The 14,179-nt window shown below is 51.3% G+C and overlaps 1 protein-coding gene across 1 annotated transcript; it reads right to left on the bottom strand.

Moving 5' to 3' along the window:
- Positions 1-2,852: 2,852 nt before the first annotated feature.
- On the bottom strand, positions 2,853-4,460 carry SPBR_01615 (uncharacterized protein; the record flags this gene model as incomplete). The annotated part of the gene is made up of 2 exons (XM_040759925.1): positions 2,853-3,232; positions 3,383-4,460. 2 exons carry the CDS (start codon positions 4,458-4,460, stop codon positions 2,853-2,855), a joined length of 1,458 nt encoding a protein of 485 aa, XP_040619853.1.
- Positions 4,461-14,179: the final 9,719 nt, after the last annotated feature.

Raw genomic sequence — 14,179 nt, 5'->3', positions numbered from 1 at the left:
CACATGCCGATTGTTGGACCCTGACAACGCGCCGTCGGCTCCCGCTGCCTGGCCATGTGTTTCTCGATCCCATATGCCTGTCTTGCGTTTCGAGTTTTGTGTTTGTGTTTGTGTTTTGTGCATCGTCTTCTTGCATCTTGTGTCGTGCGCCGTTGTCTTGCGTCTTGACCGCCATGGTTTGTGTACACTGCAACCGGAGACATGTGCTTTGTCAACCATGACATATCTTGTGCCACAGAACACAGAACGTTGTCAGAAACCGATCTACAGCCAGTTCTCGGAGACACAATCTTGACCATCTGACGACTTGTCATTTTCCGTGAGGATTTCTGTGCAATGTACGGTGCGGTTTATGCTGGACAGGACATCGTCGAAGCACGGCGCATAGCGGAACGGATATGCCCAGAGGAAAGTAAAACTCTCCAAAGTACGCCGTATTAGTGGACAGAATATGACAATAGCTTCGCAAAGAGCTAATCATGAGAGGACGCAGATAGTATGTTTTAGAGAAAGAGAGGGAGAGAGTGTGTGCATGACAGGATAATACAAAACAACAGAAAGTGTGCTGGTCGAGATAGCTTCACACACAAACTCTTCAGGAGTCTATCCTTCTCTTGATTGGCTGTTGGCCTCTTTTGGCTTTTGAAAGTATTTCGGTCATCTGGGCATATACTACTGTCGTATTATGTATGTCGTACTCCGTACGATGCATGTTCTTTCCTCCGCATTCCAAGTGGTCCATCTTCCCGCCCCCTGTCTCCCCTTGTCTCTCTGCTCGGAAGCTGCCGGGGTGTGAGGCCAGGCCAAGTCGAGCAAGAATACGACGCTGGAGGAATTGAGGAATTGAGGAATTGAGGAATTTCTCCGTTTTGGGTGGTCTGGTTCTAACCAAATTGCAATGGCTGTCTCCAACGTACGGAGTATGTTGTATGTCGTTCGTTGCACAGAGAGACAGAAAGAGTATCATTATTGCCATTCTTCTGCTCTCGGGCACGGTATTCTTGTCGATTTTGATGAATGAGTCCGCGACGCCAGAAAACGAGAAGCATGGGCCGGTTTTCTTGTCCTGTTTTCCAATTGTACCTGTTTGGTATACAAAATAAAAACGGTTGGCTTTCCGTTACAACGTCGTTTTCCGACCTACAACGTATTGTATTATTTTTGTTCATGTACAGCGGTCTCTTGGGGGACGAGAGTCCGCTTTGGATGATATCCCCCATCGTATCGTCAGGAGATGATGGATGGACCAGGGGGAAGACCGCTCCATCTTGCTGTCAGGCAAGGCAAGCAGGGGAGGAGCAGGGGAGGAGCAGGGCAGTTAGGTCTTGGCCAGCGTGGTTTTCTTCTCTGAATTGCCTGTCCACTGGCGGAGCGTCTCTTTGCACTTGTTTCTGACATGCATTTGGGAATGCATTTTAGACAGGAAGACAAGAAAGGGGGCTCTCTTTTCTGTCACTACGATGTACGACTCATATTAGCCCATGCACATCCATACGTTGTATTTCCACGCACCCCCATCCCTATTCCCTAAGCCGTACATGTACATCGTTTCTAATAATAAAAAGAATCCCTTAGTTTCAAGAAGTTTAAGAAGAACGCAGCAAAGTAGCAGTGGCCTGGGCGACGTTGAGTAGGGCTGCTGCTGAGAATAACGCGAGCCCCCCAAATAAAAGGAAACGAAAACAGAAAAGACTCTCTGTACATACACCCAGATCCAAGCGACATTACATTGGCAATCAAAATAGAAATTCAGTGAGAGAATTGCCATTTCTTTTGTCTTCTCGTTTTACGCCACAAATGCGTCGTACTGAGGGTTAAATTTAGTTTTCCTTGCGATGCTTCCCGCCTTGTCTGAGCGTTCGCTGCAATGCCCCATCGTTTCAATTATTCCACAGAGAATACGATGTATATCCACCTTTTCTGCACCTTTCGACACTGCGGTAATATTCGCACACAAACACAAAAGTACAGAAAAGATGCAGACGGCGTGCGTCGAATACATGGTGACCTTGGCAGAGTCTAGCATGCGTTTTCCTTGCGTCCAACAGTCTCTATCAAACGTGGTGATTCGGATTTATTCTATTCGTAGTATATACCCTTGTGCTGTCCTGGCACCTTTTTGTCTGTTCATTATTAATAGTACTAGACCCGAAAACAAATATTTGACGGCCAATAGTGCCAGCCATCTGTGGACCAGAGAAGACACGGTCTTGGTGAGAAAAGAAGAATCAAGTGGCGAGGCCAGAGAAGGCGTTAGCCAGGATGGTGTCAAAAATTCCCCGATGCAGGCAACGAGAAAGAGATGGTTCAAGGGGTCTTGGTTTGCGGTTTGCAGGGGGATGGGTTATTCACCCCTCTCCCATGTTTCGAAACAAGTCTTCCTCGTCACTTTCATGAAAGTCTTCCTCTCTCCTGCTTCCCCCTTTCCCCTTTTCGGCGCCCTCTTCTGCCAGGACCTTGTACAGGACTCAACTTGGTCAGAGCCTGTCTTCGGTCCTTCTCCCCTGCAAAACATTTGACAAGAAGGACATATTCCTTCTCTTTGGCTCAGGCTATGCTGGAATGGGCGGACGTGGCGGAGCCGCGGTCTGTAACAGAGCGTCGAAACTCCACACATGTCAGTGACACTGCCTCTGTTGATTCGTTGCGGTCCCATACTACTTCGTATGCCACTTGGATTTCCCTTTTTGGGCTGTCTTTTGTTCGTCATTTGAAAATTATTATATCATGTCTAAAACGCATGTGCCTGTATATTCCGAGACGAGCGTGTATGGGGTATAGAAGTTTTTGACGCCTCGTTACAGCGTTTCATAATCGTCGTGGTACAAGAATGGTCCTACCAGCTTTCGCGCTCAATAGTCGTCGTCACTGGCCGGACTGATGTGGCGTGGGTCAACGAGGTGGTGGTGCTCATTGCCTGGGTAGAGAGATGGTGGCCGTGACTCCAATTGCCGGTCATACGATCCGTATATACGCTCCGGTGACGTGTACATCCGCTCATTAGGAAGCGCGTAACCCTTGTGCCGCATTTCTCCGGGACTCATGCCTGGAGCGTTGCTGGAGCTGCCGTGGCCACCATCAATGACGCCGCCCCTACCGCTCATACTCGAGCCCATGCCTCCGCCGCCAGCACTACGGCCGCCAGACATGGCACCGGACACAGCGCGGACGTTGTTGATCATGGCCGGCAAGTGGCGCCGCCGTGCATTGATAAACCAGTTGCTGATCTGGTCTGTAAATACGAAAAGACAAAAAGACCTGTTAGTTAACCGTTGCTGGTTCATGCCCAATCGCAAAAACCAAGCACAAAATTGGGAAAAAAAAAAAAAAAAAAAAAAAAGGAACCACAACCGTCCGAAACTAAAGCTCAAAGTTGACTTACTCATTTGAAGACCCGTCTGCTGCATGAGCTCCTGTTTTTCATCTTCAGACGGGTACGGGTGGTGGAGGTGTTCGGAGAACCAGGCCCGCAGCTTGTCGGTTGTCTCCTTGGGTAGGTTTCCACGCCGCTTTCGCTGCTTGTTGTTGTCGAGACGGCCACTGTTGACACCACCCAGCATTCCACCGTGGCTGCTCATGGCGCCCTGGCTGCTGGACATGCCGCGTCCACGGAACTCGTTGCTGCCGTAGTAGCCGTCTGGCTGATGACGGTGGTAGGAAGACATCGGTCTAGACGGGTGTCGGTCGAACGAGGAACTGGCACCGGACGACGAAGCGGACGGTGGGAATACAGCCCGGTCGAAACTGCCGATCGAGCCACCGGACAAAGACTGGGTGCGAGAAGGGTGTTGCTGGTACGGGCCAGGCACACTGCCGTGTGGATGATGCGGTGGGTGTGGCGCGTGCGGCTGGTGGTGCGGGTGGTCGTCCATCATGTGAGGGAGAGCGGGAAGCGCGGGGCGGCCGGAGCCCGAGAAGTGGCTGGCAGAGTCTGTATACCGTCTGGACGACCACGGCTCTCCGTCGGCCATAGCGCTATAGGCAGACGACGAAGGCGGCGACGATCCGACAGAGGTGGTGGCAGCTCCCTCCGTCATGCCAGACGACTCGCTGTGGTGGTACGACATGCCGCTGCTGTATCCTCTGGGGATCTGGTTGTAGCGTTCCTCGCGCTCCGCGTCGCCAACGGGTCTGCGCGTCTCCCGTTCGTTGTCGTTGGAGAGGACATAGATGTTGTCTCGCGATCCAGCGAGTGATTCGTTTGCTGATTTGGGCGAGTGAGACCGCCGGTGGGGCCCCGACGGCACCGACGTCGCCCTCGACGATGCTGTGGTGCTGTCCGACGGACCGGAATAGTAAAAGCTCAGTGCTTCGCGAATTGGCGGTAGAGAGAGAGGCGTCGACTCCGCGTATCGTCCAGCTGCTACTCCGGGGTACTGTGATGGTAGTTGGCTGCCGTTGCGCAATGCGTTTGGGCTGCTCGGCTCGAAGGCCGGGCGTGAAGTCGGGACACCTCGCATAATGGCAACGGTCATATCGGTCACTGACTGCGTGATGTATGGGTGTTGGCTTAGGTGCCTAGGTTATCAGGACGTTGTTCGATGCCGCAGGTGGTGCTACGCCATGCCCTCGAGGAAGGTCTGCGTGTGTGTCGGAGGCGAGCGGTCTGATGAGACGACAACGTCGAAGTAAAAAGAAGAAAGCAGCTGTTAGGAGGTGCGGAGCGGAAAGTAATTAAGAGATGCGGCAAACCAAGTCGAGACTATGACTATGTGGTTTTTGTAAAGGAGGTAGACTGTGTCCAGCACGTCCCGTGTTTGAGATATCGTATGCCCAAGAGCGGGTATTAATACAGTAGAGAGAAAAAAGGAGGACGACGTGGAGGGAGATGAAGAAATAGTGTTGTCAAAATTATATATGTCGAAGACGGTGAAAGCCGATAATCACGGTGGAGAGAGCCGAGACTAAGATGGAGAAAGAAGAGAAGAAAAGGTATCGATCGATCGTCCTCTAACCAGACCAGGAGAAACAAACAAGAAGTAATGGAAAATAATATCCCTTTATACGGAAAGACATAGAAAGGAGTAAGCAAGAGGAGAACCCTTTGAGAAAAAGTCCTGGTGCAAATGCCAGAAACAATGAAGACGAGGCAGAGGAATGAAAAGGGTGAGACCGGGGGCGGCAGGTTGGCAGACTATGTAGTGGCCGAGCATGGGTCGAGAACGGTGGAGGATGTGCTCTGTAGTGTAGGATGGGCCGGGAGTTGAAGTGAAGAGGAAGATGGAGAAAAGAAAAAGAATCTGGACAAGCGTGCGCGTAGTAATATAGGCCCACTATGACTTGCGCCCATCGGGGAGTGAAGACAGGAAGGTACGAGTAAACAAAACCCTGTCACGCTGAGGAAAGTAGTCACTGTTACTTGTGCAGAGGCAGGTGCTGGTGGACAGCTGGAAAGGGAAACAGGGCGTGTTAGTAGAGGAAGGAGCCACCGGGGAGAGGGGTGGCGTGCGAGTGACTGACGCCGTGCGAGGAAGCTTCGATGGGGTGACAGACCAGGCCGGGCCAGCCTGGGAAGGACAGACCCAAGAGGCGAATGGCGAATGGTAATTATCTCACAAGCAACAGGCAGGGGCGACCCAAGACTTGAACGCCAAAAGGGTGACATGTAAATAATCACCCAAAGGTACTACACTAAGAAAGAAGCACTAGAAAGGTTTAAACAACGGACAGTGTGCAGCCCTGGACAGCCCTTGTCGCGCTGTTCCTTGTCCTGTCCAGCCCTGGTCAGATCGCTCCAAGTAAGTGGGGGAAGTCAACTGGTCACTGATCGCCCTGCTAGGTAAGCTTAGCCTGTTGGAGCGATCGCGCATGAGTAGAACATGGCCAGAAGCCCAGAAGCCCAGAAGCCCAGAAGCCAAACAGAGTTCTGCCACTATGTCTCTTTTTCCTTTTCTGCTTCCTTTTTTCACATTTCCGAGTGCTTAGGCTCGTTTCTTCGGGCGCTTTACCCCTTTTTGACCTGTTTTCAGCTCGTTCTCCCAGAGATCTTCTGTGCTCGGAGCATATGTTTAGCTGCACATTCTCGGCTGCCTCGTCCCTGCGTAGGGCAGTCCGGTCCACGGCGTGCGGAGTGTCTGGGACGAATCGCGACGGCGGGACGGCGTGTGGACTGGGCCACCGACAGGCAAGGCCGTTCAATGACCGGTTGCTGGGCCATCGTCACTCTGTGTCTGGAAGGGCGCAGCGCGGCGATACATGATACATGAATCTTGACCAAGTATGTCGTATTACTCCGTACGACGTTCCTTGCTCGACACATGTCTGCACTGGGCTGCAAGTCTTGTGTTGGTGCTTGGGAATGGAGGGATCATTACGGAGTACGACACGCTAGGGGCTCCCCAAACAATAAGACATCCTAGACACTTACACAGGGCACGGACATGGGGCGACAGAAACAGAAACAACGGGTTGTAACGTGGATTTGCTGATCGACCAAGATGTAATTGGATTTGACATGCCAGGAGGAGCCGCCATGATCGACTCCGCTTGCGATTTGCACGACATGCACCGAGGAATCGACAACTACGGGTGGGGTTTAAGAAAAGCAGAAGGAGAAAAACAACAAGAAAAATAAAACAAGGGGAAACTGGAGAAAGTCGGCCTTTGGCAATGCAGAATGTCGAAACAGACCCAACAGAAAGGGGAACCGTGGGGGACGCATCCAGGCTCAGGGCACCCGGAACTGGGCAAGCATAGTTTCTCAAAGGGCAACACGAAAAAGCACAAACGCCGGCGGCAGCGTGTGGACTGAGCACAAAAAGGGTGGCTGCCAAGCAGAAGCCAAAACAGTCGCCGAGGCAAACGACTGGGAAACGAGGGAGTTGCTCGATGCTGATGCTGGTCAGCAAGGAGGTGGCGGACAATGCTGAAAAAGAAACTATCAAGCGTCAAGGTGCTCTGCTCAAAGAAAAGAAGAAAAATACAGAAAAGTGTGGAAAGGGTAACATGGACTTGCAGAGGCGAGATCTGACCAAAGCCTCTGGGCAGTGAGAACGAGGTGTAAGCATGAAGGCCAGAGCGCATTATTGTGCGTCATGCTATGACTCTCTTTACATCTGTGAAGAGATGCAGAGACATGCCAATCTCAAAGGCCAGAGGTAAACCTGCCACGGCCTCCTCATCACCCGCAGATCCATCACCTTCCTATTTGGTTATTCCCCTGGCCTCGCCGTACTTTCAGAGCATGGATGTCCCGTCCATCTCCAGCCGAGAGGACTTTGGTCAGAGATGGGAATCGTCCGATGGGGTTTCAGAACCTTCTGTCGTACTCCGTGGTTCTTTCTTCCCGGTTGCTCCGCTGGTCGTCAGGCCGTCTATCACCGCCAGCCTGCCTCAGCGTCGAACTTGACGTTGTCAGTCAGAAGAACCAGGTGTCACCAGTCCAGGCCCAGGGCAAGGTATGAAGTGAGCCATGTAAAAGGAGATGTGTTGCACGAGAATGAGAGAGAAAAATGCAGAAGAAAAGAGAAAGAAAAAAAAAAAAAAAAAAAAAAAAAAAAAAAAAAAAAAAAAAAGGCAAAACCACAGCCACATCATGATCATCCACGTTTCATTCTATTTGCACAGGCCAACAGGAGCGGCCAAGGGTTGAGAACGGGCGGATATAAGCATAACCAGCTCGCAGCTCGTTTTTAGCAGTCTAGTCTGGTGAATACAGTGGTGGGCGCTGGCCAGGCGTAGCTGCAAGCGAATGCATTTGCCAATTCAGAACAATACACAAGAACGACGTGGCAGATGGGACTCCCGAGACATCACCAGGATCTTGTCTCCCGTTGTGAGCGGAATATTTCGTAGACGTCCTCCACGACGTGCTCTGTACACGCCCTACATTTTGCATCTTACGAAGCCATGACATCTTACAGGCTTGGCTACGGGGCTGCAAGAAAGATGCTCTGCATACTCCGTATGGCCCCTGTCCTTGTCTGGTCGTTTTTGTTTGGACATGCCCCCTTTTTTGTACGTTTACGGAGTAGGCCTGAAAAAGCACAGGCTGGGAGTGGGTACGGAGTACTTCGTGCTGTGGCGGAAATGGCTGCAGCTCTGTGAGTATAATGCTTGTTGAGAAGGCCAGAGACTTTCGTCCCCGAGCAATGTATGTCGTACGACGTATTTTGAACAGTAAACAACAACCTCGACTCCACAGAAAAGGAAATCAAGAGTGAGATGCTGGAGTAGCATTTTATGTTGTCTTGGGTGTAATTAACATCGTAAGCAACGTCAAAGTGATTTACTGTCTCCTTTCCAAATACAGAAATAGAGAAACGGTTGAAGAGAGGTCCGAGGGACGGTCCGAAAGGGTTCACATGCGTGATGTTGACGTTTCGGTCGGCCTGCTCACCGACAAAAGTAAGCCCGACGATATGCACCAAAACGAGGTATATCCAATTGGCCGTGCAGAGCATGAAACAAGACCCGCACCTTCCCTCTATGGTTCTACCCTTGTCACTTTCTAAATAAAACACACTTTTGACAGTACGACGTGCAGGCCCTTCCCTGGAATCAGGCCAGGTAAGATATGCAGACAGGGGTTGGGAAGGTAGCAGCCAACACCGACGCAGCTCCGCTACAGTACCACTGTAATTTCAACGGTTTGAGCATTTGGAGAGTATGTGTAAAACAGAAAGAACGACTGGTGTGCGTGCCTTGCAGGGGCAGGCGCTAGCGGAACCAAATGTAAGCTTCAGCGAAAGACTTTGCCGGAGTAGGTGCGATACATGGCGTTGGCACCTGTTGTTGGAGGTGTCAATAGAGAGCTACGGCGTGGGAAGGAGCGGATGCATGACTTTGGGGGGTGTGCGCCAACAAGCTCCCAGTGACATGTGTGTGAATGTCGCCGTGTGCGCTTGCTGTTGGTGGCCCAACGCACCAAGCCCACCTGCCAAACCCAGATACACTAAAAAGACACCTCGAGCGCGGTTGCCCAATTCAATTCAAAACAGGGCAACTGCATTCGGCAGGTACGATGGGGAAGCTGTACAGAAGAAAGAAAGCCATACGACGGCCAGCCTAGAGCTGACTAGAAGCAAACGCTCATTTTGCTCCCACGAAAAAGAGAGAAAAGAAGAAAATACACATACCTCGGTCTAGGCCATCGACAATACGAAATCAAATGACGCGAGGGGAAACTGCTGTGTGTGCTTGACATTCGACGTGGCGTTGACCTCACCCCCACCAACCCTCTCACCTCATACGGTACAAAACATACGAGCCATTACACACACAAAGCCCTTTCCTGACAGTTTGACGGTCCTTTTGGCATTGTGGCATTTTGCCCTTTTGCCTGTGCGAGACGGACAAATGGGATTTTGCTGTCTTGGAGTCCGAGCAGGTGCCAGAGTTGAATCGCGCAGTTGGGGGCCGTGGAGGCGCATGCCAAAATGGCAGTGTGGGAAAAGAAACGAAGGAGGAGGAAAAGGAACACGACAAAAAGCACGTCAAACGAAACAGGGCTAGACAGCAAATTCGGGAGGAGGGGGCGGAAGACAAGGAACAGTGGACATGGGCAATGATACGGCTCAGAGAACTCGGAGAGCCCAGAGTCTCTCAGAGAGCCGGCCGACAAGAGACTACGCGTTACGGATGGCAAAGGTGCCGGAACCTGCCCATGATCGACAATGGCCATTTCGGTCAAAGCATGGAGAGAAACACCCGAAAGGCAAGCAACGACTTGAAGAGGCTCGAGTGGCAAGCAACAAATGGGCAAATATCTCTCCATCGGTGGAATTCGGTTTCTTCACGAGGCTGCCACGGCAGGGCTACCCTGCTAGTTTTGTTCGAGAAAGGCTGCTAAAAAGGACGGCCGGATAACGGCTGGATAACGGCTGGATAACGGTTGGGCCTGGCCTGGCTGGGCCTTTTGCATCTTCGCCTCGCCGTTGTACGCATCAGTTTGTTTCGGCCGCAGCACGCAGGGTTTTCAGCAACAAGGGCAGAATGCAAATAATATGACATGCTCCACGGTCCAGGGGCACCTAGGAAAACAAAATAGTGCATCACGCAAGAAACCCCGTTATACGGCAGCAACGAACATAACATAACCAAAACGGTTCAAGGAAGGGATAGAAGAGGCTGTTGTGGTGAGTACATGCATGCCAGGAGACAGAGACACGCAGGCACTAACACCACGCACAGAAAACATGCGAGACCAGCAACCCGTTTTCTCGCCACGGAGCACAAGTAGAAATGATCGTCTGTGGCCTCACACGTGTTGGGTTGGCCCTTTATTTCCTCTCCCCCGACTCCAATTCGGCAGCGTGGTTGTCACGCGAAAATTTCCGAGACATACCACAACGCACGAGCAATGAACAACAAAAGATGGCCCGACTATCAACCGTCTTTTTTTTTCCTGCCCACTCGTGCAAGAGACCACGCTTCTGCAAGGGGCTGATTTCGCCTGTTCCAAGGACAGCGCAGCGTGCTGCCCCTTGCGGGCTAGCGGCGGAGATGATCCTTTTTTGTCTGTCTTGCCCTGTTGACGGACAACCGAAGTGGGCAATGGAGAAAAAGAAAAAAAGAGACAAAATTCAGGCTGGAGAACAAGCCCCGAGAAGACAAATGATTCCACTAATACGGGCTACCTTTTGGCAATACCGGGGCACTTGGCTGTGAAACTGTCCGTAAGTCGCTCCCTTGTCGTCGTTTTCTTTCCTGTCCTTTTGACGTCTTTCGGCTGAGAGCTGAGAGCTGAGAGCTGCAACCGAAAGCCGACGACCAATACGACGTACATGTACTTCTGGCAGCTTGACAACGGAATCCTCCAACTCCCGAGCACTGGCAGGCCACCGGTTAGCGCCAGTGTCTAATCTGATCGACACTAGGAATGTCCTACCGCTGTTCCCCCATACGAACGACACCGTACGAAGAAAGGAGAATGATGGTGCGGAAATACGATACAACCGTGAAAGTTTTGACCACCTGTGGTGTGAGTGGGACCATTTTTACTCCGTGGAGTATGTACGAATACGGAGTATCTTTTACAGCTTCTCTCTTTCCTCTGTTGCTGTCCTTCTTTGTCCAGCGTGCCCAGCCCCAAGTGGATATTTCGTGGTGATTTGACAAGTTGCCCTAGCTGGGCACCCCCCGGTACCTACGACGTAATGAGAGAAAAAAGAAAGAAAAGGGGGAGAAGGGGGGGCGTGCGCAGGAGAAAATGATTGTGCAGTGGGCAGTGGAGTTCTTTTTCTCCTTCAACAGCAGGCCGGTAGACTAACACACACAAACAGCTCAGACACCGACAAGATACAAGATACAAAATACCCTACAAAGTATTTACGCCTTGGCACTTTGATTTCGGAGAACCAGAAGCCGTGCACGGGGCCACTGGATCGGTAATCTTCAGCAACACCCTGCCTGTGGGTCCAAACCAGGCCTGCAGTGACAGGCAGTCAGTCTCATGCTGATTCAACCGTCCTACGCAGGAGAGGGAGAAGGACGACGGCAGAGGACCAAGCACAATCACATGGTGCCTTTTCTACATTGATGCGCGTGCGTGAGACTGGGGAAATTGAAAAGACGTGGAGTGGTGCAAAGAAGGACAGTCCTACAAGGAAGAGGGGCGAAGTTACAAACTCCCACGATTCCTTCGCACGTCGCACACAGAAAGCAGACAGCAGAGGTCGACGGAGAATGACAAAGCAGGGTGACATCAGGGAACGACCCGCGATTGCAGGCCGAGCGGGTGTCAACCAAAGAACGAAAGACACACACCCACTGCGTCACTTCCAACAGACAAGACTCGCGTTGGCCTGCCGTCAGCCGTCAGTCAGACCCCAACCAACACCTCCCTTGGCTCCCTCCACAAGCCACAGAACATGGACAGAAGCGAGCTTCACAGGGAGACGAGACAGGGACCAAACTAGCCAACAGGAACGATGCAACCTAGTGCACGGCTACAGTACGCCACTGTCCCAAGATACGGACCTGTGGTGGTACTCGGTATTTACGGTGGAGGCTGGATGAAGAAAAGGCTGCCAAAATAAAGGTTGCCAAGACACCCACATTTTACGGGTACTCTGTGAGTCTGCTGGTGGAGTTGCGATTGGTCCCCCAGGTTGCCTGTCCGTACTCCACAGCCCCTTTTTGACGTCGTACTTGCATTTTAAAGGTGTATTTTCCTTGTTTCCTTATTTGCTCCTTTTGTTTCTTTTGTTTCTTCGTTTCTTCGTTTCTCTGTTTGTCTGTTTGTCTTTTGATTCTCCCACGTTGTGGAGATTTCAAGAGAACTGCACGTCAACCATCTCGCTCTCGTGTAAGGAGGCCGGCCGCTCAGCAGTTTATTCGACGGGATGCCTCTCCCTTACGTCTTATTTCTTATTCCTGTGCATGTGTCATTTATTGGCACTTCAGTTTCCTATTTGGAAATTTACGACATAATTACGGAGTACCACATACAAGCCAGCCACAGAAGAAGGAAAGAGAAAGGGAAAAAAAAAAAAAAAAAAAAAAAAAAAAAGAAAAAAAGAGAGAGAGAGAGAAGAAGAAGAAGACAATCCACCTGGAACTGGTGTCGGACCACCAATCGAGGCCCGAAACCCACCGACTATTTTGGGTCCTGTCTTTTTGACAGCGATCCTCCTCTATTTTCCCCCGTTTCTTGACGGCGTCCCGGGTCCCTTTTCGGACCCGCGCTGAAGGTGTGGTATCCATGCGCCTTGTCCGCAGCGTTTTTAGCTTTTTAGCTCGAGGTCTGACTCTGTCGTTTTATTTTGCCCTGTATTTTTTCTCCACTTTCGGGTCGTTTTTGTTCTTGGCATGGCAGTCGACACGGCTCCACATGTCAAAATCAGAAAGCGCAGCGACCTTTGTCCTTTTGACGTATTACGACGTAAAACGAAAGACACGAGAAACAGGCTCGGCAAAAGCCTAAAGAAGCTAAGCCAAAGCCGACTGTGATGACAGGCTAAGAAGCTAAAGACAACGACGGCACTGCCATATGCATATCCAGCGCATCCAGTGACCGCTGACCTAACCAATGGTCTCCGCATATTGGGAGAGACGTCTCTCGCTCGACAAATCATGTGGTAGCTGGCCACCTCTTCCGTACTTTATGGATACCATATACCAAGTGCATCTGGACGGCTGCCGTCTCGAGTTTCCGCGGTACGAGAAAAGCAACATATCTACAGCATCCGTTAGGGCAACGACAATGGCACATTGGGAGCGAGAGCAGACGAGGGACCTTTGTCGTCAAATGTAGTTGGTTTGGTTTATTTGGTACTTTTGTCGAGCAAGTTCCGTGACCACGTCTGCCATCAAAGAAGACAGTCATCGATCAGTCATACGTTGTGTCAGAAAGATGGAGAGGCTCCGAAGCGGTGACAGCCGGCCTCGGGCGCGTCCTCGTATTCTGACTCGCATCCTGCTGTGCGTGTGATTTGCACAGGGGGGTAAACAATTGAAGAAATAATTGGATAAGTAGAGGTAAAACATAGGTGCAAATAAAAAATGCCAGAAATAAATGCAAGAAATAAATGCAAGAAATAAATATAATGAAAAGAAACACATCCGACAAAGTGAAGACAAGACAAATCACCAGTCCGCCTGTCGTCAATTTGTCTGGACAAGATACGGTGTCGTTGCCAGATAGCCGCCGGTACACGTGTACATCGATACACCAATACACCGATACACCGATACACCGATACATCAATACGTCGAGACACTCAGACAAATTCTCGGCCAGGATGAAGAACTGGCGGTGTGCTTTGTGCTTTGTTTTTCTATACTCTGTGCATCGTGTGGTGCCCGTTATGTGGTGCACATCGCGTGGTATCCGGTGCGGTTTCGCTCGTGTTTCTGTCTTTGCGTCTGTGCTGCCTCGCCTGTCTCCGTCTGTTTCCACTGGTCCGTCGTTTTTCTGACCACGCTGTGCCGCCATGGTGCTGTGTTTCGTCAACATAGCAACAGAGACGCACCGTAGAGGCAAGGAGAGCCGACCCTGTCGTTTGCACCCCGTGGGATCCTTTCTCCGTCGACCTGCTCCCGTCTTCCGCGCCATGAGCATGGAAACGAGGTTTTCTCCCGGGACCGCGAGTCCACAGGCCGTGGTCCCGCGTGCTTGCGTGTCTGGGCTGCGGTAGTGTACCCGTGCATCATTGTACTCGGCTGCATACACCTCTGTACACCTCCCGAAGAAGCTTGTCGGCTGGGTCTGGTACGTCCCTCGTACACCGGCCACAAC

This window comes from Sporothrix brasiliensis (genome assembly GCF_000820605.1).
Source record: "Sporothrix brasiliensis 5110 chromosome Unknown Cont18, whole genome shotgun sequence".
Lineage (NCBI taxonomy): Eukaryota > Fungi > Ascomycota > Sordariomycetes > Ophiostomatales > Ophiostomataceae > Sporothrix > Sporothrix brasiliensis.
Note: the sequence above shows the minus strand (reverse complement) of the source record. Positions and strands in the feature narration are given on the sequence as shown.